Below are 23315 nucleotides of genomic sequence, written 5' to 3'. Positions count from 1 at the left end.
TTAAAGTTTCCCACAAATCCCAACTGAAGATATGATCGCTAATGATTCACGCCTGACAGTCATGAACTTTCAGTGAAGACACTCATTTCTAACAGGTATTTCAAAGCAATATGAGTTTCATTACATAAATGTTTGGTTGGTTGGTTCTTTACAAACTGGCAACTATATACCCATACATAGAGACTTTTACAAAATGAGTGCCAAATGATGCAGTGGCTTCAGTTACATCCTCCCTGTTGAACCACCTGCCGTGTCGGCCCGGAAGGCGGGCTCTGTCCGAGACAGGCACTGCTCCCGCACCCACCGGGTGCTGCAGGTCAAGAGCTACACAAACGGGTACAAACGTTGCACAGCGTCTGTCTGTGGCAAGCTTATTTCAAGTCCTTTTGCCATTAATAAACAGTGAATTCATGTTAGTTAAATAACAAAGTTAACTTGTTACTCTCCGGTCTGTTAAGTGCTATTTGTTTAATCATTTAGGCAGCAATGCATGCACAGAGCTCTAAGACAGCCTAGGTAACCTGATTCATTATTACGGACCCATACACATTACGATTCACATGTTCTCTCTGAGTAATTAAATTAATTCAGGTTTTTTGTTGGCCACAGCAACACTGAACTTCACTAACATCTATGGTTAGAAGTTACATGAGTCAAATAGAGGTTAACCTCTTATAAGACTTTTTGCTCATACTTTTTCGGTTTGTGTGAGTCTAGTAAGTGAAATTTCATCTATGATTCCTATTCATATTCATTCTGATAGCTTAAAGCAGCTTCCACACCAATGCCATCTTTATCTGTGTGGGGGCTTACATACTAACTAGGACAGTGAAAGCTCCCTTCACCTCTCTATTCTCTTCTTTTAAATACATATATCTAACAGCACGCTCAAACCGACCTGTCGAATCACAGTATCTAACAGAACTGCATTCTCACAGACCAACTATTTAAAGAAATATTGCCAGACTTCATCAAGTAAAAATGATTTTTCAGGTACTGTCACATTCTCTAATACTTCACAATCCACGTGCCGCAACTTCATCTACGATTTCACTCCAAAACATTAACCAACAGATTTCTTACCTCATCATTGATGACCTCAGATTGTTCTTCCTCTTCTTCCTCCTCTAGATCCAAGTCATTTTGCCTCAGGTATGCTTGCAGTGGAACACAATGTTTCTTCTTAAAAGCTAGAAAGTCCATCATATTCCCTTGAAGATGTTGCAGGAAAAACAGTTCAATCAAACATTCCTTAAAAGTTTCCTTAAGAATTTCCATCTGCTTGTGGTGATGATCCAAACATTGTTTTCTCATTTGAGCAGTCTCTTGGTTGGCAGGAGGAATCTCCTCCAATTTTTTGGGTTGTTTTTTCACTGCTGTATTAACCGTAGGAGTAAGAGGAAGACTCGAGAGCCCCTGTGGTACAGTGGCCCGTGAAGGACTCGTGGGAGGAGGTGGTGACGTCATTCCAAATGCACTAGGTCCCCCAACTCCTGCTATCAATCCACCAGAAGTCCTGTCATATCCAAGGGGTCTACCCAGCTGCTGTCCTTGAAGCACTTGCTGCTGCTGTTGCATAAGTTGCCCCTGGATAATATTGCTGATTTGGGGCGGCAAGCTGGTCGTCGTAATATGGCCCGGGCTAGTCAAAGATTGCATATTTGCTCCGCTAGCTACAGGGCTCTGAGGACCGAGATGATGAATGGTGCCACCAGACTGCGAATGAGGCTGTGAAAGCCTGCGTTCCCTCACCGTAGCAGGTGTCCCAGAAGATGGAAGCTGTACTTGTGCAGCAGCTCCCTGAGCAATCTGTGCAATTCCCGGTCCTTCTTGATACACAAAGTGTCCACCATTGGAAGGACTCAAGCTGATTTGTCTCACAAGCACACTAGCATCTACGAATCCTCTAGTAGGGCTCTGGCTGCACATACCCAAGCCAGGGCCCGGAGTGCCTGCCCGAACGTTGGGCAACGTTTGCACCGGCACGGGGTTAGGCTGTGTAGGGCTCTGAGACTGAACCTGCTGTGGCAGCGGTGAAGTGACTTGAATATACGATGGGGATCCATGCTCAAACCGCCTCTGCTGAGGACTGAACTGGAAACTCGGTGATGTTGGGTTTGGAATAGGCAATGGGGTAAGCGTTATCTGCTGGTTTCCTGAAGCCACCGGTCCAACATTTTGCAGCGTGATGTTCACATTCTGCCCAGCTACTGGACTTCGACTCATTATGAATTGCTGTATTTGGTAACTGGGGGACTGGGGTGCAGATGGACTTGCAGAGGGTGCAAAAGAAGCTGCAGGGGACTGGGGTAAATTTGCCTGTTGCTCTTCTCCCTCACTGCCCGTGAAGGACCTGGACCTCTGGAGCTGGCGCTGGGCATTCTGAGGACCATTACCATGGTGCATCCTCACTGTTTTAGGTTTTTTACAGTATACTCTAAAGAAATACACAAAAACACAAATTCAGGGAAGGTAAAAATATTCCTGTAACTGAAACTATTTAGTTACTATTCAAAAGACTACGTTACAGTAACAACTTGGTTGTCCTGTCTTTGCAGTACTTAAAATATACTTAAATATGTTTAATGTTTTACGTCATCAGTCAAATTATCCAAAACCATCAGCATCACAAAAGCTCACTTAAATCCCTCATATATTTCTCTAGCTAATGAAGTGCTATTAAATAGTTTTACAAATTATACATTCCTCTTAGCTAGTTAGAATGACTTCAAATAATTAAAAAATACTTTTTCCCTTTCTGTTGTATCTTGAAGTTCCACAGTCTCCAGTATCAAAAATATCTACTTTTTTGTGTTCCTTATTCCCAGTGTTCCAGTGCTTTTAACACTTAATACAATGTTCTCAAAAACACAACAGTTGCTTAAAATGTACAGTATGTTTCTTCAACAATAACTAAAAATATGATAGACACAGACTATTTAACTTTATTGTTCTAGCTACTGAAAAAAACGCGTCATGAAAAACATCCCTACCAAATCATCTAGAAAGTATTGTACTTGATACTTAACTCTGCTTCCTCTTTCCTTCAGAACACTAATCCCTTAAAAAAGATGAAAATTAATCCAAACCTGCATTTCATTTAAAATGCTGTTTATTGAGCCAAGCTATCCAGAAATCCAAAAGCGTTTAGGTTTTGCGATTTAATCATTGACGAACAAAAATTCCACTGACATGCACCGACAGGTAGATTCAGTGCTGGGTGTCACATAGCAGTAGCAGCAAAAGAAAAACAAAACCTTTTTTTTTTTTTTTTCAAAATCTCTCTCATGTTTTGAAAACAACAGTTTAATTTTTGGTATTTCAGGCCCAACACGCGTACAAGTACGCTGCCATTCGTCTCCGCTGCTAACTCCAAGTTGGTTACAAGTGGCAAGAGGCAGCAGCACCTCAACACCGCAGCACTGCTGAAGGGTGACGCGATGCAGCGGCTCGTCCCGCTCCTCCGCTGGTGCTCGGGCAGGGAAACACAGCTCGAGCCTGCCGCTCCCCCGGCCTGGGCTACCTGCAGCCATCTGCTCGAGCCCTGGGGATGGAGAGATTCCCTTCCTCGCCCCCGGGAAAGAGCCGGCTTCCCGGGAGGGTGAGGGAGCGGCGCAGCGCTGGCACACGCGGGCCAGGGACAGGAGGCTGCAGGGGTGGGGGGACAGGAGGCTGCGGGGGGGGGGCCAGGATCGCACACGCCAGGCAGGTACCACGGAGCGCAGCCTGCACCGCGAGCACACACAGTTCTGGGCAGATCGCGTCTGTCCCGCTCCTCGGAGCTCAAATCTGAGGGAGAGCCCTCAGCGGAGCGGGAAGGAAAAAAAAATTCCACTCCTTGCAGGCACCTTTTCCAGAAGATTTAATAATCCTGCAATACTTCGTGGTATTGTGACTCTATCATAGCACTGATACCAAATAATTAAGATTCAAGTGATATCACCTATCGCCAGTAACAAGGTCTTATTATTTTAATTACCTATACTTCGCTAACATTTACGGCCCAAGTGAAAACACTTAATTAATTACACGCTGATAAGGAAGCGTCACCAGCGCGCTGCTGGCCTCCTCCAGCCCGGGGAGAAGCGATCGCCTTTTGTGTGCGAAAACTGAAGTAGGCAAAGGGCCCGCACACCGGGCCGGGCCCGCGGCGACCGCCCAGCCCCGGCGCCCGAAGTTCGCGCGGGGCTTCCCCCGCCGAGGCCCGCGGCCCCCGCCGAGGCAGCGCCCCGGGAAGCGCCGCCGCCGTTTCTCCCCCGCCCGCAGCGGGACGCGGCCGGCCCTGCCCGCCCCGGACACGGCACCCCCCCCCACCTCCCCGCCCCAGCGCCGTGCGGGCGGCGCGGGGAAGGCCCGTTCCTCTGCGGCCGCCCCCGCCGCCAGAACCGGTGCCGCCGGGCCGCGGGCCCGAGGCCTGCGGGGTGAGGGGGCGGCGGGGGGGAGGAGCGGGGCCCGGCCGCCCCCCCACCCCGGCCCTCCGAGCCCGGCGGGCCCCACTTACCGCGGGCGCCGGGGCCAGACTTTCCATTCGCTCCTCACAGGAAGCGGGGGCGGGGGGCGGCCGGAGCGGCAGCCGCTACCAGCGCCGGCAGGAGACAAACCGCGCCTCCTGCGCCTCGCTCCGCGCCCGGCGCCTGCGCCTGCCCCGCCGGCCGGGCCGCGCTCTGCGCCTGCGCCGCCGCCCGCGCATGCGCGCTGCCGCCCCGCCGCCTCGGGCCCGCGCCCCGCCGCCCGCCGGCTGAGGGGAGCCAGTGGCGGGAGGCGGGGGAGCCCGGCAGTCGCGGGGCTCCGGCGGCACAGGGAGCGCTGTCCCCGGCGGGAACCGGGGCACAGCGGCGCAGGAACGAGACTCGGGCACAGGGCAGAAAAGTAACTTTTATTGTAGTGCAGATATGGGAGTGTAATACGCGTCCAAACAGTAATTCCTGACTGGGCAGGTAACGCTGCCGACGGTTTTCTCCAAAATTTAGTGTAAAAATCCACCACGAACTATACACTGCTTACCTGGAGCACGGGCAAGAAAAGGGAGAAATGCAGAAAGGAGGAAAAAAAATAACCTAGAATGAAATACGGCCAAAGAAACCTGGGGAATAGTTTAGCAAAAAAGGCAATGCAGCTTCCACCGGCTCAATGGGGACATTCCCTTCTCCTTTCCAAAGAGGACATTTCACTATTAACATCAGCTACTGAAGACGTCCTGGAGGCAGAACCCGGGTGTACGCGAGCTCTGCTTGCCAGAGGCTGCTGTCGGGGAACTGCTACAGTGATTCCATCCCTGCCAGAGTCACTGTGCTCCGCGGATCAGGACTTGGTTCCTGGGACTTTTTGAGATTAAATCGAAAATGAACGTTCAGATGAATATTGGTTACCAGGTAAAAGAATAGAGATAAAACTAAGATAAAACTGAAAATAAGTGACAGTATACAAAGATGACGGTGTTTAAAATCCTACATAATTAAAATTAATTACACTTAAATAAATACAACAGTTGGGATATACTATTTTCTGAAGAGTAAAGGACTTACCGAAAGACTATTCTCCCATCATTTTCACTTACTGTCAATAAATTTTAAAGTGAGCAATGCCATTTAATAAAGATTTGAGGATTTATTTTCAGTAGCAAAATGTGAACTGAAAATAAAAAGTAAAAGGTTACCCGATATAAGCGGAGTCATCAAAAGCATCTGCACAGTTGTTATCAGAGTGATGGTTACAACTGATGCTGTCAAATGCTTCTGCTTGGAAAAACTGGCTGGGGGCTGTGGGCTCAGGCTGTGCTGGAAAGGCAGGTACCACGGACGCTCGCTGGGATACAGCATTTGCTTGTATAGCAAGCTACTCAAAATTCTAAAATACAGTTATGATTCTGCTTACTAAACACTCACGTAGTCTACTAACAGCAATGAGGAATTAAAAAAACCCAAAACAAACTTCAAAGTCTTCACAATGTAATGCACATTTCAACTTAAAATCACCTTTCCTTCTGGACCTGCAAATGCTTTTATGGTTTTGGCATTGCTTGGGGAGCGATAAACGTAGTTACAAGAGTTAAGGACACTGCTGACAAAGTCCCAGTTTGCTGTCTGTGCCGGTGACACAATAACAAGGTTTAAAAGAAGTGTCTAACTGTTTCACCGCCTAGGGGCAGAGAGAAATCAAAACAGTGTAATGTTTCAGTTAAATGCTTTTCTTGTGTGCACAAGCATGTATAATCCCATATTAATCAAGGTCTATGGATGCTCTAATAAACTTCCGAGTAAAAAGTTTCTGAAGTCAATAAAAATGAAGTACTATCTTAGTTTTAACAGTGCCAAGTCTTCAGCAATTAGCCATGCAGGACTATCCTGCCCCGTGTCAGCAGCTGACCTGCTGAAAGCTGGCAAAGCTCTTGCAAAATACATTTTCTGTTTTACCCAGAGGAGGGTCTCCTGAGCTTTGCTCTTCTGTCATGTTTTCAATAATCTTGGAGTCACTTGGACGAAAAGTGAAGGTGGAGGAACAACCACCCTTCTATGGCAATGCTTCTTTCTCTCACCTGAAGCTAATTGGCAGGACAAAGTTATTATCTCCAGTGAGAAAGGAACTTTGTGCAACAAGATCATGACAGAAAGCTGTAAATCATTTAACTAATGATACATCTTTTGCAGTACTTTTCTGAATGCAGGTACCTTCAGCCTACCCCTCCCTAGTACACTATTTGACTTCATCTGTCATTTTGAAATAGCTTCTTGCTTCACTAAGAAAATAAGCTGAAAAACTGATCAAATGAATGAACAAGAGTCTCATTGCTTTACTCCTGCTCATTTAATTCACCCATATTTCTAATTTGTAAGGACAATAGCAAGTTTTCACAGTGCACTCCCTCTGCTTGCACTCTACATTCAATCATTTTGTCTGAGCGATACCAATCAACAGAGATAATGGTACGTACATGTCTAAATTTTTAAACACAAACTTAAAGATATTCTTGCAGAAGAATTTTCCTATTGTTTCACACAAAAATGTTACCACGCCTTCCCATACAATTTTGAATCCAATTTACATGACAGATCTGTTCTCTGCCGCTTATGTGCCATCCTGACAAACTGAGGTGGAAGCTTAGACTCTGGAATCGGGGTACTAGCATACATCAGACACGTAACAGAAGCAGTGTAGACATCATCGTGAGTCTCAGGTACAACAGGAGGAGTCCAAAGCTTCAAAAAAAACCAAAACAAAAAATCATCAGCAACAACAACAACAACCCCCACAACCCATAGTTTGCCAGGAATTAAAGTATTTTAGGTAAGATTTCCTTCAGATGAAATAAGAGCTACTGACTTAGAGCCATTATTTCTATTTCTCCATCTGGTCCATCACAGACAAACTCCTGTAGGAGAAACAAGGAATTTTTGATATCTCAATACATCTTCCAGCCCAGAACCCATCATTTACAAACCTGAGCTTGTTTGCAATAACTATAATTTTAAAATTACACTAGAAAAAAAAATTCTAAGGAATGACTCTTAATTTTCAGTATTTTTCTCAATCTCTTCCTCCAATTGTTACCTTAATACAGAACCATGCATTTCCATTCCAACCCACAGTTCTGTCAAAACTGCAGCCTGCTACCCTACAGAATTAAAACTGTCCACAGAGTGCCAGCTTCAAGAGTACAGTAATTGTGTAAGGGCACAACACCAGTGCAGTGTGAACACAACAGGCATACTTAAATACATGGCTCATAGCCACAATGTGCAAATTCTTCAAAAGCAGGGACTTGGAGATCCCTTGATGTTACCTTGTTATACGCATCTTGTCTGGTATATGTTAAGGGTTCCTCTTTCACTTCCTGCTGAAATTTTTCTTCTGCCTTTTCCAGCTTCTTGGCATGCTGATATTCCTATATTTGCAGTTTTTAACTCCTTTTAGGAAGAAAATTTGTAACTTTAAAATACTGCCACTTTTCACAACACATATTGAGTCCTGGTTTTGGCTGGGATAGAGCTTACTTTTCTTCTTAGTAGCTAGAATGGTGCTGTTTTGGCTTCAGTATGGGATTTGGTATGAGAAGAATGTTGATAGTAGACGGATGTTTTTAGTTCTTGCTAAGCTATCAAGGACTTTTCAACTTCCCATGTCCTGCCATGGCGCAGGTGCACAAGATGCTGTGGGGGAGCACGGCCAGAGCAACGGTCCCAAACTGGCCAATGGAATATTCCATACCATACAACATCATGCTCAGCATATTGACGAGGGTTGGCCAGGAAGCTTCTCCCTCTTTTCCAGGATTGCAGTTTTGGGATTTTCTCTCCTTTGGAATCGCTAACTGGGAACAGGCTGGGCATCTGCCAGCGGGTAGTGAGCAACTGCATGTTGCATTATTCGTTTGTATTTTCTATTACTATTTTTATTTTATTTCAATTATTAAATTGTTTTTATCTCAACCTACGAGTCTCCTTACCTTTACCCTTCCAATTCTCTCCCCCAACTGCCGGGGCTGGGGAGGGTGAGTGAGCGGCTGTGAGGTGCTTGGCTGCCAGCTGGGCTTGAACCACGACAATATGCCAACAGCAGTAAATTGCCACTGATCTGAGTCTCACCTTTTACAGGCTAACAGTCATAGCAAAGTTAGTTAAACTGAGTTTTCATTCTGGGGTAAGGCCCTCACACCAGTAAAGAGAAAGGGAAATATGTCTACCTGTTGATTAGGTAACAATGTGTTTTTAGACCACAATCATTTCAAGCAAAATTTCAGTGCTCATAAACAAAAAACAGCCAAAAAACCCAAATAAACCAACGAAAAATAAAATCTGACAACAGTTGGGGTTTTCTATTTTGTTTTTATTAATTACTCAGAAAATGAAATATAGTCGCTTACCTTGTTGACTTTCTGGCTTTTTTGATCATTCAAAGTATGAAACAATTCCAAGAAATTCTACGCATACTTTTCGATTGGCTTAAGCTGTACATGAACACCAGCGCCTCTTCACTAGTGGATTTGAAATCCAATAATAGATCATTGAGAAAGACATTTATTGTTTAACAAGAGCAGAAAACGCCCACAGATATTAATGTTCGTTTTGACTGTCCCAACACAGCAATCCAGATGGCTTACAAGATGAAAGTGGGAGGGAAAGACAGGAATAGAAGATACAGTAAGGGAAAGGACAGGGTTTTCATTTTCCCTTTAGTCTGAAGGGTAGAAGTATGTATGACAGATCCAATCTTTAAAGGGATCTTAAAAGACCAAATGACTTAAACTAAAAGGATGACCTCAACCAAAACCCCTAGTTTCACCTAAAAACATCTTCCCTCTATTTCTGATTTTAAAACACCTATACTATTTCTTAGTGTAAAAGTCACCTGTATATGTGAATATCTCCATCTTGCAATTTTATCACACCATTCTTCAGTCTTTGTATCCATCAGCAGATCTAAATCAGTGTCACAGAAGACAACAGTATTCGCATCTACATGGCTGACACCTGTGGAAGGAGTGTGGGAAGAAGGAATAGCACAGAAGAATCGCTTCTCTTGCTTGAACATTTTATGGATTCCTAAAATGGGAAGAACAAGCAACTTAATTACAAATCCACATTAATAAAGCATATATCTCTAAACAAAGTTTTTTACAGAATGAGATCAGAAAAATTGCTTTCTTATTACTTCCCCAACCTACATTCAGCATGCAAACATTTTAAGTTATCTGACTGCCCACATTACAGATCTACACAATTCAAAATTAATTTGTGTACCATTAAAACTATTAATTTATGGTGCAGTCAACTAGATAAAAATCTAAAGAGCTATTACAGTAGTCACATTATGTCCTATGACTAAGCACACCTGACTGGGTTATTACATTCTGTGCATGCTTCATCATTTTTTTTGTCTATGGACTAAATTGAATCCCTTCTATTGTGCTGCCTTGTGTTGCTTTAAGGCAAAGTATTCCTCTATGTTTTATACTGCATCTGACAGAAAGCATAACAATGCAATTTGAAATAAAAAATAAGAAAAGAATAACTTAACTATATTGTTAATGTTTGCTCAAATTGTAGGCCCCAGAGGATACTGAGAATCTTACTGGGGAGGGAAATGAGCATACTTTCAATTTATCCTCAGGCAATGCCAGAGCACTCTACAAAAAACAGAAGCCCCTGGAGTAAGGCTGAGGAAGTGCCAACATAAAAACAGCAACTACACTTAAAGTACTAACAATGTAGATAGCTACAGATAATGAAAGCAAAAGCAATTAATCAAAATGCTATAGTGAAATAAAACATCTGTATTTCAAGCATAAATTACTCATAAATGTAGGACAACTAGAGGCATACCTCTTGGAAACACTCTGGATGCCTCATCAAATAGTAATATGACTGACATATTTCATATATAATTACATATTTTGTGCTACAGCTACATACATAATCTGCTTAAATAACTAATGAAACTATGCAAATGAATTTTGCAAATGTATTAGACTTCCTTTTAGCGTTTTCCCTCCCACTATGAGCATCTATTAACTATTAGCTTGAGTGAGAGATCTTCTTACCAGATAATGCCAACTGTGAGCACCACTTTCATTAACTCTTACGTATGTGAGAAAATGGAAGTTCAAGAAAAGCTCCAGTATATCAAGAATTGGAATCATCTGCATCAAAATCAACACACGATGTCCTCTTGCTTTCAGCTTTCGAAGCAAGACAGCCAGAACTTCCATCTTGCCTGTTTATGAAATAAGAACTTGAAGGTTCTGCAGGTAGCTTTCAACAATTAGAGAAACCACATTTGCACACTTATAACAGGTGGTGGGTTTTTTTAATACCTGAATCACGCTGCACCAGTCGGGGATCTGGAAACTGTAGAAAATGAGGCCTTGCTATCTGCTGCATTGAATGGAAGTAGGGAAGTATCTGTTCCTTCAGATTAAACTTCAAGACCTTCATTTCATGGGTATATGTATAAGGAGGATTTGCTACATACAAATATGGAGGAGCAACAGCTACAGCTGGCAATATGCACAGATCTCTACAAAACAAACCAAAACTTTAATATACTAATTTTTAACAGCTTGGGCTATTGACTGCTCAAAAACAGTAATAAAGAAGATGTCTGCATGGAAAGATAAAGAATCTGGCTAAAGGTAACAGAAAGTAAACCAGTAGATGAAGTTTTATGTTAACGTCAAATAAATGCAAAAACACTCAAGATCAGAACAAGAGGAAATTACCACTATCTGTAAAGTTACCAAAATAAGCTGACTTACAACTCCTACTGTTTTGTAAGTATTCACACAAAAAATACAAGATATGTCAAAATCAAGTAGAATTGGTATATAGCTAATAATGATTGCCATGGAACTATTAAGAGTTTTAAAATCTTAAAATGTTCTAAAGGGATGCATCAGGGATGCAAATAGATTCTGCATAAAGGAATTTAGCCTGCAATAAGGATAAAACAAGGCAACTCACCACTTTTAGCATTTTACAGTACTTTACATAAATACCCTGTCCTGAATGGTAGTATACACCCACCAAATTTATGCAAAGACTGCAAATGGATTGGTCTCGATTACCTAGTAATAACAGCCTTCCCAGCGATCTGTTGCTGCTTCAATGTCAGAATGAGTTCTTGCAACGGATCCTTTAGAACCTTTGAAGTACTTGAATATGGAAGGCAATTTGCAAAGCCAGCCCAGCGCCATTTGTTAATCCTGGCAGAACAATGCTGAGAGATTTTTCTTTCACTGATCCAAGAGCAAATTTCCAACAAGTCTCTGCCATACAGAGGGGTTCTGGAACAACAACGCTCATTCCCAAAATGTATTTTGTCCATGTATCCCTTTAGTTGTCTTTTTTCTTCTATGATACCCTTTAAATTAAAAATTCTTTTCTGAATGTATTTTGACCAGATGAAGCTTATGCAAAAAATAAATTTATGCACCAGAAAGTTGAAAATTAGGATAATTTAGTTAATGCAAAAGTTCTATGAATGACTACGAGAGGAGAAGTGAGCAGGAGAAAAGCTGACGATTAGTATTTGTGATACAAGGACAGAAGTTAGGTTTGGTATTTTAATGAAAAATAAATCTGCCTTCCTACTCTATGTCTACTGGCAAGAATATAATGTGACTTTCAAACTACCATTGGAGAGTCTACTCAGACATTGGAGAGTACAGATGGATGAGACTAGCCAATTACAATATTCTACATGCTTTACATACTAAAGCTTTGGCTATTTCAGTGAACAGATAAGCATGCGTGAATCTTGTAAACTATACATTGTTCATGATCAAGCACATACTCTGTCATACAAAGAGTTAGCACAGTACTTGAGTTGGACATGGAAGTATAGATACTGATTTAGATTTAGAACTCAAGTCATCTACTGTCACACTAATAAATTCATTTTTCCAGGAAAGCAGCAAGACAAGAAAAATATTTTAATGAAGAGAAATAATTTCATTTCACAGACACATGATATTACAATATGAGGATACTGTACCTTCTAGAATTTTCATTTCTGAATAGGTAAAAAGTTAAAAAGAAGAAAGAAAAAAAAGGGGAAAAAAAAGAGAAAGATGTGAATTGAATCATGTAGCACCTTACCTTGACACTTCAGAGACTGCCTACCAGTAAACCGACAGAACTGACTGTAAGACAAAGGAAATGTTTTCCCTCTAAACTGTAATGTTACAGGCTTCTCTGGCTGAGCAATTCTCTCTTGTGCTCCAGCTGTGGAAGCCATTGGGCTGAGTACTATCCTGCTGGCTGTTAAGAGACAAAAAAGGTACAAGGTTTAAAAGGAAGAATTTCCTCACTGTACACTGCAGGATTTGAATGCTTATCCTGTGCATATAGTATGCAGGGCCATTTTACTCCAGACATAACCCTTGGGTTGCACTTAACTGCAAAAAGACTAGGCCTCCCTCTAATACTATGTGTTCTTAAACTACACATGAAATGTTCTTCCCTCAGTACCACTGGCAGACCTATTTAAAAAAAAAAAAAAAAAAGAGTATTTCCTCAATACAGTTTGACTGGTATTTCACATGCGTACTCATTTGATTTGACAATGTACAAATTTTGCAAGGGCTTCAAGGGTCTGCACAGGTATATTTTAAGCACACCTTTGGGGGAAAACAACCACAGAATAAGATCTTTTCCTGCACAATTCATTTTTAGCAGTGAAGAAGTTATTAGAACAGTTAACAGCACGGAAGAATAATTATCCTATATAATCTTCTGTCTTCCTTCATACTGAATGCTTCCCATTCAACCATGCAAAAACTTCTACTGTACCCAGCTGAAATCAATATGTAGAGAATTTAGAAAAAGCCTGAGAAAAAGAGTGTGCTTGAAATACTGCACTACATCCCCAGCCATCTGAAAACAGTCTGTTCCAAAGGGCTGTATCATATAAAAAAGACTCATCTAATAATAACCTTTAGTAGTGGCTCAGCAGAGACCCAGAGAACAGGACAGTGATGGTGCCTAAATCTGCTCAGTCAGTTAAGAATGACCTGTGTGAAAAGCTGTCTCAGACACTGCAGCTCAGGTCTGAAGAGAGTTTCATTCAGATGGTATACCTGGAGACCAACAGAACTGCCAGCAAAATCTCCAGTTTGCACAGTAGTGTCATTCTGTTTATAAGACAGACAGATAGATGATAAGGAATTTTGTTAGCAAATTCCTGTTAGAAAACTGCTAATGGAACTTGATATTCCAACTGCTCTTCAGAGAGAAGAGTCAATAGCAAAACCAAAAAGGTCAAAATTTAACAGAACATCTTTTTTTCTTCCCCTCCCACCACCCCAAAAAGAAAACCCCAAGATTTCTTTAAGTGCTTTGCAAGCGCATCTTAGACTTAAAATTAACTAGAAGAAGATTTAATTATTCTGCTTGGGAAGCTCTACTGCAGAAGTCACTTCCACTGTTTGATGAAAAACACATCAGACTTCAACTCTATTGAGTTTGGCAGGAAAGATCACAGCTGATCCTTCGTAAATGAAAACAACTATTAACTGCTAAAAAGCAGTCTGCTTTCCCTCAGAAGACTGGCATACAGTCTTTAGCAGTGATCAGCGAGGAAACAAAAGATAGCAAGAAAAACAAATGCTTCTGCATGAACCCTCTGGGCCCTCACAAATATTACTCATTTCACCTGTTACCTAAAATCAATCAGTCAATCAATCACTGGAACACTGCATACCTATTTGGGTTGAGCTTCGCTGGCTCAAGCCTGGGTGATGAAGGAGAACAGTAGATCTCTTCAATAAGCTTTCTAGTTACCTTCAGTTTTGGCAGTAGTTGTGCTTCGTAGCAAGTAATTTGGTTTTCCATCCTGTCACATCAAAGAGAGACCAGTCTGCATGCTTAAGTTATAAAAAAAAAGAATAAAGAAAAAAAAAAACCATCCTAAAGAAATATTCTACTACTATTCAGTTGCAGGAAAAAAAAAAAATAGTAGTAATAATACCACATTATCTGAGAATGATTAAAAAGCTCACAGCTGATGCCAGAATTAACCCAAAATGTGGAAGAGCCAAATGTCACGTGATTTTGCAGGGAGCAGCTGCCATTACTTTAAAAGGTTTCAGCAACCTACGCCATGAAAATAGAGCATTTATGCTCATGTTACCAAGAGCCAAAAACAGAACAGCACCCTCAAATTAGAAGCTCTGCAGTTAATTCAATGCTTGTAATTAAAACATTTATCTCTCTAGAACTGGCATTTCAGACTCATCCATTCCCACCTTGATACATTAACCCTACTTGCTTCACAAGCCTTGGACACTCATGTTGTCCCACCACCCCTTCTAACAGGCTTAAAGGTTTCCCAGGACACATAATGCCACTCTTTTAGCTTTGTCCAGTCTTTTTTAAGCCTCTAGTATTGCTGAAATCACTAGGAAAAAAAAATGGTTTATAACTCTTGCAATGTAACTTTAACAAACAGACTATAGTTAAAACTAAACTGTGGAATCTGATTCAGCTTCTCATCTCCAGAGCTGTACACAGCTTAACTATGCCCTTACTGCTCCTCAGGACAGGACAAGAATGGCACCCTTGCCTTGATTTCAAGACCCACTGGTTTAGGTTAATTGGGAACTTTAAGCAAAACCAGAAAGTGTTGCAAAATAGTCTGACCTTCTTTGACAAGGATAGCAAATTCCCAGCACACCTACTAAATTCAGTACTACCATAAAGTCAGTGGTTATTATTTATAATCTTAGCAGTTGCTTCTAAAAATAAATGAATTAGCAATTCAGATTTTGAAATTTAATTGGAACCCAAATTACGTGTAAGAAATTTAATGTCCTAAGCCACCTGCTCTCTCAAATCAAGTCAAGCACAAGAGAATTACTTCCTTACCTTCTAAAGATCCTGTCCCAACGTGTTCAGCACTAGAGAAGCAGTTGTAAACTCCAACGTGTCTAATACACAGGAAGAACTTGGAAGCCGGGTACTTATCAGATCAGGATGATTACACACCCTTAGCAGCTGCATTAGAACATGGAGGACACTGACGAAGTGCCCACTTCGAAGACATTCTTGAGTTCTGTTATTTAAAATGAAAATATAATTTAAATTATCTTTAAAAAAAGTGCTTTTTAGGAGCTTAGGTCTTTCTGCACACTCAAACTGTTTTTCTGAATAAATCTGATAACACCAAGTTATCAAACTTAGAAAAGTATGAGTTTAAAAATGCAGTCTTCCATTCCTCCAGCTTCTATCACATTCACACAAACTCTTAATAATTTATAGAACGTATTCTGATTTTTAAGCTCATATTATCGTAAACCTGCATTTCTCAAATAGCCACTGTATTTCAAATGGAAATGACATCAGATACTATATGAAACATAGATTGTCAATATTAAGGCCTTTTTTTTAACACCTGAATAAATACCACTTTAAATTATCAAATTCATTGGAAAATACAAACTAGACATATCAGAATAGCAATGTATCATATAACCTAGGGTATTCAGTTCCTAAATAACTTAAGAACTAAATTTAGACAAAAACTGACACATAGTCAGTTGTCTAAGTTATAAATATTTTGTCCCATATGTAGTTTGTCTCATAATCTGCAACTACTGTTTATTTATTCTTCTTTTTACCTTGTAAAACAACTAGATATAAATAAACAAACACAGGATGAAGAAATGGCTGCATGCAATTACCACCTAGTGTAGAACATGATTAGCCTGCACAGCACTACAATTATGCCAACGTGCTTTAATCTTTAGGTTTGCCCATGACTCACTTAGAAATAACACCCCAGCAAACAAGCTCTGTTATTGTAACTGGAACAGTTCCTAACTTTAATGATGAATGAACAATTAAGAAACTACTCAACAGATGTACCTTGGTTGAGACAAGATGTCTTTATGCATCAACTTCTGCCAATTAGAAAGCCTACATGTAAGCACATGCTCATATTTCCTTGGTGACTGCTTTGCAACATGAATTTTGGACCTCCACAAAATAAATGACTGCACTGCCTAAAAGAATACAAACCAATAATTTCCTAACTGCATTTCCTCAGAGAAAGAGATTTAAGATGCTATCCTCAAGGGAAATGTACTCTCTGCAGTCTCACTGCAACTCTCTGGTAATGACCTTCATTCCCCTCCACAGATGCTACCTTTGTAAAATCCAGACAGGATGGGGAAATCCCTGGAATCAGGAAACAGGCAATGGCCCACAGGTCTTCTAAGGCAGTAGGCAAAAGGGTATCCATCAAGAGTAAACAATGATAACTGCAAGCAATGAAGATAACAATTAAGGTAAGATCTATTTCATAAATTACATCACAGCAAGCAAAAATTTTAAAAACCTGCAGCACTGAAGTTATTTCAGACAGTAACTGATAGGCAAAAGCAAAAAGAAAAATCTGAATGAATGCTTCAGACCTCCAGAGACTGAATATTGCATCCCAGTGCTTCTCTGTCAGATTCTTACCATTCTGCCTCTCATCTAAAACCAGGTACCTCCATTGCACTTTCATGAATGCTTCATAGTCTTTAAAGAATTGCTTGCAGGAGGCAATACATATGTTAAAGTTGTTGGGGTCAGTGCATTCCTGCAACATAAAACCACAAAAATCCTAAAGGCTTTTTTGATGGCTTTCAGAGCAAGGATTAAGTGTTTCCTCTTCTTAGATGAAAATAGATTATCTTGCACTTTAGCCTAGTTGTTTAAAGCTTTCAAAATCCCAAAAGGGAAGAGAATGCTCAGTTTAACTCTCTGGTTGTGATGTTTGAAACATTATATAAAATATCCTTAACAGAAACTGGTTTTTTAAAGAAGAAAAAACTTTTCCTAGAAAATACAGTGGACCAAGTTTCCTAGCCATCCAAAAACAATTGGCAACGAAAAGCCATCTTTCCTTACACACTTTTAAATTGTTCCTTGAAGAGTTTGGACATGTTTCAGAATACTTACGCTTGTTGTTACAGGTTATCAATAGTATTCATCCTTACTGGATAAATTCTAATCTCTAAAAGTCATATGTGTCAATCTTTAGGTAAATTCTACCCAGAAGTATCAAAATTACTTGATCACAGAAGCTGTCAAATGTGTGAATTAACATCCTAATATATACTTTCAAAGGCAAATAAAAAAATTAGAAACAGAAGACACCAAGTTAAAATTGCAAGAATGAAAGAAAAGTCACAGAACTAAAGGAATAAATATGCTCAAAGCTATGGCAATTTTGTTAATTTTCTTCTGCTCTGCTCAGATCACAAGGCAAGAAAAAGTTATTACATGATTTATATGGCCCAATTCTACAAACTTAAGAGAGAAGTGAAAAATTGTTAGCAAATCTAAGATTATATGAAGGACTCCAACAAGGAAAGAAACTGAAAACTAACCGAAAAAGACACATCATCCCAAAAGGAGGGATAAAAGTTGTATGTTGTAAAAGCATCAATGGAGGAACCCAAAAAGTTCCTTGTAACTATGAAAGCTGAAAATACAAAAATTAGAGGGGGGGAGGGGGGGGAAAAAGCAGCAGCATATTTTGCAAATAAGTTTAGTGAAATTTTGAAGCCTGAAAACACATACATGGCTTCTAAACTACAAAATAAACACCAAACTTCCTGTTGCTTCTTCTGGATTAGACATCAATTTCTCATCCAAAAAAATGGCTAAATTGAACACATTTTCTTAATAAACTTCAGCAAATACTAAGATGAGATTCAAGTCACTGGAGCAAAGATGTGAGTTTCCCCATGCAGAGATTAGGTCCTAGTCAAAAATATCTGTGCAAAGGGACATCGTGCCAGTAAGTACATACACACAGTTTAAAAAAGGCTAGCCAGACATTGCTAGTCATCAAAGCAGATTTTATTGGTAAATATCAAACTCTTCTTATGAACTAGCATTCATGAAATGAGGAAATATCTTCATTCTTCCAGTATGCTACATAACGAAAGAGAACAGAACCAGGTTATGACATTACTATTCTGAAGTTTTTAACCACAATGGTATAACTGTGACTCAGGCTGATATTTTCTTTCTGTGTAAGGCTTATGTTACCCAGTACATGTGAAGGTGAAACAATGTTTCACAATACCTGTCTTTTTTTAAAAAGTTGTCCTGTCTTCCCAAGGTACAGAAGAATTTTCAAAGCAGGACACCAGCTTTTCAGTTCCATCTCCCGCTTCAGCACATTCAAGTTTTGTGAAACAACAAGAATAGGACCCCAGCTACCTATAGAGATAAGAGGTACAGCATGGCTGGAAATGACTGCATACCACTTCAGAACTTACCAGAAAAGGCAATTGTGTATATACAAACAACATATGGATGCACTAACAATGAAAGGAATTGTGTAACCTTTTTTATAAAATGTATTCCAGGTATATTTCTTTAAATTATACATATTAAATGCAATTATTTTTTCTGTTTTACTGAAAACACGTTCACTAACCAACTGTTAAAAATACAGATTTATAAATATTTCATACCTCCATTACACGCCAGGTGTGCAAAAAAAGCAACAACTTGCAGTGTTTTTCCAAGTCCAACTTCATCAGCCAGAATGCCACTGAGATTCATCTTGTACAGCTTTGCCAACCACTCCAATTCAGCCTTCTGATAATCTCTAAGAGTGCCACATAATAAGGACAGAGTATCACTACTTACTGCTCTTGTGATTTGAGCGCTGCCTTTGGGTAACAACGCTTCTGCAGCAGCAGCAATATCTGCTAAATCTGCCATGTATTCCTTCACAGTAGATGTAAGATCTGGAAGTACCACTTCCTTCTGAAGGCTCTCTTTCTTATTCAAAGAGTCTCTTATTTCTGCACAAAATAATAAAAATCACGGTGCTGCCATATCTGAGATGAATAATTCATTAACAGATTTGATGCCATTTACAGCTAATCCAGGGTCTAAGGAACACAAGAATTCTACAGTGTGAGAATACTGTAAATTTTTCAAACTTGACTACATAAACAAAGGCAAACTGCAGTGGGACACAGGTGCACACATGATAGTTTTAGTGAATTCAGTCTCATGCCTGGCCCCCAAGGGAGATAAAACAAAGCCCTGATACAAACAAAAGCTCAGCAACAAGAAGTCTTTACAGAGTGTTTGTTAGTAAGCTACAGGAAGTTAGTGAGCTAGAGAAAGGTGATACCTACAACCCAAAACTAAGAGCAAAATACGAACTCCTAAACATTTATTTTGCTAAGCTTATACTACTACTACCAGTATGCAAAAGAAAAAAAAAAAAAAAAAGGGTTATGCAAAAAAAAAGTCCTAGGTTCTTATTACCTTTTTTGAGATGTACTGTGAGTTTAATGCTTTCTTCCTCCTCTCTTCTAACTCTACTTGCAGTTTTAAATCTACTACCTAAAATGGAGAGAGTGTGGGGGCAAAAAGAACAGAAGGAAATGACAAACATGAATGCATTTAGCTTCAAATACAGCTATGAATTACTTAACATTTCTTCAACAGTAAGACAGGCATCAGACATGGCTACAATGCAGAACACTCAGAGAAAAAAACGGTGCGTACAAAACTGACCATGAATAGAAGTCATCCACATACCCAGTGAGAGCCACCCAAGAATAACTCACATCAAAACTTAAACATCCGCAGCGAGCCAACTGCACTGACTGGGATTAGTGAAGCACGCTCCTTCATGACATATAAGGCCTGAAATTATTCATGCAGCTGTAACATGAAGCTATCTTTACCAACAGATGATACTCACCACATGGGCTGAGCAAAGCTCAGTTGTAAGGTTCTGTCTGTTATGGTCCAATAGGTTTTTATTCAGTAAGTGTTTAGATTGGATTTTTCTTTTTTTACATTTCCCTGTTTAATGGTGGACCAGAAATGTTCAATTTCTCTAGCAGTAAAAGCAGCAATAGCCCTCAGTTGCTTCTCTTGCATGTTTCCTCATGAAGTATCATATTGTTGTGATGATGAGCTGAATAAAACCATAAAAAGAATATTTTACTTTGTTCTAAGAAGTGTATTTCTAAAGAAAGAAAAAACAATACAATCCCTTTAGGAGTACTGCCCAAACTTCACAAATACAGTGGAGAAGCAAACCAAAACTCACACATCCCCAGTGATCACGTCCTAACCATGAAATTGCTGCCTATTCTTCCCCCCATGTTCTGGTTGAAAATATCAAATTCACATTACTTTCTTGTCAGTTATTATCTTCCACCTTCTTTCTTGAACAAAATCAGTTGCCATCCACTGCATTTCTTCCAAAAGATAACCATGGTGTGATTTGTGCCGTGGGGTCTCTTGGAGTTTGGGCAAACGTTTCAGAGACCATAAACCTTCTCTCCTCAGTGCTGTTATTCTCTGCAGAATTCCATTTTCCTTCAAGTAAACATAATTAAACTTACACTTCCTACTATACAACACAAAACCAAGACAGAGACACTGTGAAAAATGTTACATGAATAACCAATAGAAATGATTATTCAGTCCTTGGAAACATTCTATGCTTTTTGAAGTTGCACTTTATTAAAAGATAATGAATAACACATCTTGTGCATTTATGTACAGTCTCTGAAGGACTTTGTGATGCAGCAGTGTTATGTAAAATGAGTAGAGAAGTTTGGGATGCAGTGTACTCAGTCTTGAGAACTTTATTTTTTCCTCATAAAATATAGTACCTCTAGATCTCATCAGAAAAGCAGGGCTGATTCACTGAGAAATTTCACAGAATTGAAAGGCTCTGCCACATGGCAGATGGACAGAATTCTCTAAAAAGTTCATATAAAAATACCTTTAGTTTATGGCATTTTTATTAACAGATGTAAGCATCCTGCAACTGCTGGCAAGTAAACACAAAGCAGCACAGATTTTCATTGTGATTTCTCCCTCCTTATTCTAAATATGTTGCATAAAAAGTTAAAATAATTGATTCTGTTTAATTAAATCTCCTTCTTGGATTTCATTACAAGAACAAATTCTACTTCCCTAGAGAATCTGCCTGATTCCTACTCACTCCTTTCTTCAAGAAGAATCATATGGCATGTCTGCACCACTAATTAAAACCAGGAGAGACATACAACTATCTACAGAGCATTCTAAATCTAAATGAACACAAAGTTTTATTGTAAAGATTTATACCCAGCTGTGCTACCTGAAGGAAATTATTAGTGCCTGGTAAAGTCTTTTGAAAAAACTATTGAAATTATTTGCTGCTCTCTCCCCAGGTTGGAGTAATAAATCCTGTCATCTACAAAGTCTCAATACAAAACACAAAGGACAACACTGCCAGGGCACAGGGAGAGGTTGCACGCTGTTCCCTCTTGCTGCACCTTGCAACTTACTGACCTGCAACCTTCCACACGTCTGAAATTTACTTTGAAGCATGAAATAAATGAATTTGATTCACTAAAAATGAAAATCCAGCACAAGAATATTTAAACTGAGAGTTGGTCAGACACGACAAATGACATAAATGAACAGATATGTTCTCCACAGAAGTAAAATTTCAAGGGAAAATAGTGGTAAAGGGACAAAAATTAATCGTGTCTAGACTTTCTTAATGATGTTACTGCTCTGTTTCTGCGGATATTCTCTTCCCAGTATTAAGACAGACTATTTAATGGTGCACACTAGATGACAATAGCAATTAGAATACACAAAAAACAGCCACTCAAAGCTGCATACAATATAATATGCAAATCTGATACCTGTTGTTGTACGGGAACTGGAGTTGGAACCAAAATCACACGCTTCTTACCACAGCCTGCTGGTTGTACCTGCTGTGTGGAGCAGGTAAGAAAATATGCAAACTTGACAAGTTTGGTCCATTTTGCAGTTGGTTTTGTTCCTGGCTAATCTGTTGAGCCACTTGAGGAACAGGAGAAATTCCACCTGCAGAGAAACTTTTAAAAATGGCAATTTCAGTAACTAAAACAGTGGAATATCAAAAAGAACCAAAGAAAGTGGCAATACAGACTGTTACACAGTTGGTCAAATCAGCTTTCTACCATACCACAATACAACTGCATACCTAAAAGCTATGAAGATGCAAATCAATCAGCGTGCTAGTCTAGAATGTATTTATCCACTCTTTAACCTGCCAACACAAAGATCTTTTTTAACAACACCCTACAGAGAGGTGATAGCTAGGCAACCAATCTGTATCAGGGTATCAAATGACCAAAAAGGAAAAATTTCATGCAACAACATCAATTAAAGAGAACAACAAATTAGGCCAGAGGGTACAAATTTAAGCCCAAGGCATGGACAATGAGATGTGTGGCGCTCACTAAGATTGCTAAGATTTTCTCTAGAGGGTTTTTAAATCGTATAATAATTGGTATTAGATATAATGTTACAATTACAGAAAATCTTGTTAAAGTAATTATCTTTAATTACAAAGCTTAAAACTTACATCTGATCACAGATATTTTATCATAAATCATTAATATGTGTACTAGATGTACCAGCATTATTTTAAAGGTCATATTTTTTTTAAACTGTTATCAAAACTAATTGTGAGTCTCCATGTGAAGTACTATTTTGGAACTAATATAAAGTTAACTTAATAAAGTATCTTGTCCTCAATAAAACAGCGTATTGGTCTACCACTTCCAAAGGTCCATCCACATTTACCTTTGATTTCACTTTTACATTCTCTTTATTTTGCTGTGAAATGGTTTTTATGGTCACAGAATTGCTTCCTGCCCAACTTTTATAAGGAGAGTTCATCTCAATGGTCATTGACCTTTTAACTCGATTTAACTACTTGAATTCTTTATCATTCCAGTAGATTTATCCAGTTACTTTGTTTCTAGTAGACACAGAGGATTCCTGCAGCACGTACTG

The 23315-nt window shown here is 39.8% G+C and overlaps 2 protein-coding genes and 1 non-coding gene across 17 annotated transcripts in view; all 3 read right to left on the bottom strand.

The window, feature by feature from the left end:
• Positions 1 to 4635, bottom strand: part of LOC141931862 (E1A-binding protein p400-like) — a 52997-nt gene extending 48362 nt beyond the window's left edge. For all 15 annotated transcript variants that reach the window (XR_012625677.1, XM_074844537.1, XM_074844539.1 and 12 more), the window contains exons 1-2: positions 4502 to 4635; positions 1084 to 2437 (exon numbers count right to left, since the gene is read on the bottom strand). Coding sequence is in view for 14 of the 15 variants with exons in the window: in XM_074844537.1 (XP_074700638.1) it covers positions 1084 to 2406 (1323 nt within the window). In the remaining variant the exon portion in view is untranslated. The remainder of the gene's footprint in view (positions 1 to 1083; positions 2438 to 4501) is intronic.
• A 2150-nt stretch (positions 4636 to 6785) lies between these two features.
• On the bottom strand, positions 6786 to 22311 carry LOC141931832 (E1A-binding protein p400-like). The gene is made up of 17 exons (XM_074844452.1): positions 22175 to 22311; positions 20661 to 20846; positions 20221 to 20439; positions 19779 to 19856; positions 19146 to 19303; positions 18574 to 18710; positions 16956 to 17076; positions 16639 to 16753; positions 15360 to 15546; positions 14197 to 14328; positions 12594 to 13627; positions 11561 to 11856; positions 10811 to 11013; positions 10538 to 10710; positions 8861 to 9539; positions 7781 to 7904; positions 6786 to 7196 (listed from the first exon to the last, which is right to left on the bottom strand). Exons 12-15 carry the CDS (start codon positions 11818 to 11820, stop codon positions 9453 to 9455), a joined length of 723 nt encoding a protein of 240 aa, XP_074700553.1. The 5' UTR covers positions 11821 to 11856; positions 12594 to 13627; positions 14197 to 14328; positions 15360 to 15546; positions 16639 to 16753; positions 16956 to 17076; positions 18574 to 18710; positions 19146 to 19303; positions 19779 to 19856; positions 20221 to 20439; positions 20661 to 20846; positions 22175 to 22311; the 3' UTR covers positions 6786 to 7196; positions 7781 to 7904; positions 8861 to 9452.
• Positions 10024 to 10162, bottom strand: LOC141931934 (small nucleolar RNA SNORA49). Its single transcript, XR_012625711.1, has one exon. It is a non-coding gene; the product is annotated as a small nucleolar RNA SNORA49 (small nucleolar RNA).
• Positions 22312 to 23315: the final 1004 nt, after the last annotated feature.

Source organism: Strix aluco, chromosome 18 (genome assembly GCF_031877795.1).
Source record: "Strix aluco isolate bStrAlu1 chromosome 18, bStrAlu1.hap1, whole genome shotgun sequence".
In the NCBI taxonomy this organism is placed as follows: domain Eukaryota; kingdom Metazoa; phylum Chordata; class Aves; order Strigiformes; family Strigidae; genus Strix; species Strix aluco.
The sequence above is the reverse complement of the archived record's forward strand: the minus strand, read 5'-3'. Positions and strand labels throughout refer to the sequence as shown.

What these genes read in the sequence shown, in the direction of transcription:
- LOC141931832 (XM_074844452.1), bottom strand. Translation starts at nt 11,820, where the DNA reads ATGGACAAAATACATTTTGGGAATGAGCGTTGTTGTTCCAGAACCCCT. An exon ending in GGGAAGGCTGTTATTACTAG is followed by an intron (nt 11,014 to 11,560) that starts GTAATCGAGACC and finishes TTTGTTTTGTAG; the next exon opens with AGATCTGTGCATATTGCCAG. An exon ending in CTCACAGTTGGCATTATCTG is followed by an intron (nt 9,540 to 10,537) that starts GTAAGAAGATCT and finishes TTCCCATTTTAG; the next exon opens with GAATCCATAAAATGTTCAAG.